The 2,532-nt window shown below is 32.0% G+C and overlaps 1 protein-coding gene across 1 annotated transcript; it reads right to left on the bottom strand.

Moving 5' to 3' along the window:
• Window positions 1–1,082: 1,082 nt before the first annotated feature.
• On the bottom strand, window positions 1,083–2,532 carry LOC129881787 (B3 domain-containing protein At4g34400-like). The gene is made up of 3 exons (XM_055955897.1): window positions 2,010–2,532; window positions 1,453–1,595; window positions 1,083–1,361 (listed from the first exon to the last, which is right to left on the bottom strand). The coding sequence occupies exons 1-3, from the start codon at window positions 2,530–2,532 to the stop codon at window positions 1,083–1,085; spliced, it is 945 nt and encodes a 314-aa protein (XP_055811872.1).

The raw sequence follows: 2,532 nt of genomic DNA, 5'->3' as shown, positions 1-2,532 counted from the left end.
AGATTAAACAAGCATGTGAAGAGCACATTGTGGATCAAAAATAAATAAATAAATAAAAATTCTTACTATCTAACAATTTAGATTTATGAACAAGATTTTCTGATCTGAAAAAATAAATGAAAGTTCTTACTTTCGAGAAGATTTGTAGATCTAGAATTAATATTAACATGAGCTAACTCTTAATGAGTTATGTGGAGTCAAGTTACCACCCTTCAACAAACATATTTGCACATATATAATTCATGAGTAAGATTAGGTATTATAAACACTGAATTTTTGAAGCTTTTGTAGGGGAATCAAATATTAAAATAAGAGATTTTTTCCATATAAGGATCTCAAGGAGAAATAAAAGGGAAATGGGTTAGGATGGGTCGAATATGGTGTTAATGGTTTCAACTTTCTGAATTTAACGATAGTGTCATGATTGAGATCAACTATTAACGAATGGCACAGATGAACATTTTCTCAAAATTTGATGGTATATTTGAATTTTTTTTATCAATTTAATTTTGGTGACATAAGCCGAGAGTCTTTCGAAAACAGTCTCTCTATCTCAATGAGGTAGTGGTAAGGTTTGCGTACACTCTACCCTCTTCAGACCCCATTTGTGGGACTTCACTGGGTATGTTGTTGTTGTCGAACCTCTAATAAGAGGCCAGTGGAAAAATGGTTTTGCAAAACTACAAAATCCAACATTATAAAATAATGGCAAAAAAATGCCTTTTTTGTAATGACAGTAGCATAATTGAGCCCAACTATTAACGGATGACATAAATAAGCATTTTTTTAAAGTTCAATGACATATTAAGCCTTTTTTTCTAGATATTAATAAGAGCTAACTCTTAACGAGTTAAGTGGAGTCAAGTTACCACCCTTCAACAAAAAATTTGCACACATGTAATTCATGAGTAAGATCAAACTAAAATTTTCTTTAATTCTTTCATCAGAACAACAATACCAACTAAAATAACCTTCATTTTTTGTCAACATACAACAACACTTATAGTTTTCGAATTGTCTACATACAACATCACTTAAGGCCATAAAAGTTAAAATGCTATGTTAAATAGCAACTATTTCTTTTATTTATTGTTGGGATGGAAACTTGATCCTTCATAGAGAACTTGAACTTGTAAGTAAATGTCTTTGCCGAATTTTCCTCTCACAAATTCACAAATACACTTGTCATCTTTCTCCACAAGGTTCCACTTACATAAATTTCGCCATCCGCCAACTAGCCATATTCTGTCGTCCTTCCAATTATTGACTCTTGTCTCAAATTCTCTGCCAACAGAGTCGCGAATGATCATGATTGGAGGGAGTTTAAGTTTGTAGTCTCTCACCACATCAATTGGAACAAACTGTAATTAGGAACAAATACTTTGTTAAATGAGAATGCTATAAGATTGAACTAGAAAATCAAGCACTAAATAGTTAGAGGCTTTTAGTTACCAGTTGATCTCTTCTTTTTGTTCGTATTTTTTCTACAAAGTAAGGATTTTTTGGTTGAGTTGTGCGTCCACTTTTGAATATATCGGCACCATAATGGTCAGGGACATACCTCACTTTGCCAGCAGTGGCTTTTTGGCATCCAACTGAAAAGTTAACTAGTAAGATTCACCAAAAAAAAAATTAATGAAAACTCACAAATACTGATCCATCCGTTTCATTTTACGTGATGGTACATTATTGAACATGAACTTTGATAAAGAAGGAAGATTTTGATATATAAATAGGGTTAGAAATGATATTTAAATTCTCCTCCGCTATTAAAAAGAACTAACAAAATGTGCCCTTAGGCTCATTTTGTCAACGAACTAAGCAACCAAACCTTTTTAAAATCCTTTACAACATATAGTTTTATACATTTCATGAAATTTATAAGACTCCAAGATTATGTCCAGAGATACATAGACATTATTTTTGCAGCAACATTTAGAAAAATAATTGAATTGCATATAAAATGAAACAGAGGAGTAAATATAAAGATATTTAATAATTGTGTATACCTTTTGAATGTGACGCCTTTTTATTAAATGTGCCAACCTTTTCATTCTCTTCTTCATCTTCCTCCTCCTCAGTTTCTTCCTCCTCCCCCTCCTCCTCCTTATATTCTTCCTCTTCCATGTAGTTGTGTTTTGAACATGACACATTTTTAGTCTTTTCTTTCTCTTCCTTTTTCACCTCTTCTTCTTCTTCTTCTTCATCATCATCATTTTCTTCTTCTACCATGTAATTCTCAGCACTATCATCATCAGAAGAACTACTACTGCTATCACTAGCCCATTTCTTCCCTTTTGGTTCTACACTCTTTCGATGTTCAATATTCATTTCTTCCTCTTTATTTTCACCTCCGAAACCTTTATTTTCACATCCATTTATTCCAAGTAATTTAAAGTGAAATGTTTCTTTTCCATCATATTCAAATATTAAAAAGTCTCCAAACTCTATAATGTTTTCCTCAATGAATTTCTCCCATCCATATTGAAAATAAAAATCTCTTCCTGTTTGGATTACTCCTATAGGCCACAT

The sequence above is a fragment of the Solanum dulcamara genome, chromosome 3, assembly GCF_947179165.1.
Source record: "Solanum dulcamara chromosome 3, daSolDulc1.2, whole genome shotgun sequence".
In the NCBI taxonomy this organism is placed as follows: Eukaryota; Viridiplantae; Streptophyta; class Magnoliopsida; order Solanales; family Solanaceae; genus Solanum; species Solanum dulcamara.
The sequence above is the reverse complement of the archived record's forward strand: the minus strand, read 5'-3'. Positions and strand labels throughout refer to the sequence as shown.

Coding starts and splice junctions, on each gene's coding strand:
- LOC129881787 (XM_055955897.1), bottom strand. CDS start 2,532: ATGTGGCCTATAGGAGTAATCCAAACAGGAAGAGATTTTTATTTTCAA. Junction 1,596..2,009: donor AAAGGCGTCACATTCAAAAG/GTATACACAATT, acceptor TTAACTTTTCAG/TTGGATGCCAAAAAGCCACT. Junction 1,362..1,452: donor CAAAAAGAAGAGATCAACTG/GTAACTAAAAGC, acceptor TCCTAATTACAG/TTTGTTCCAATTGATGTGGT.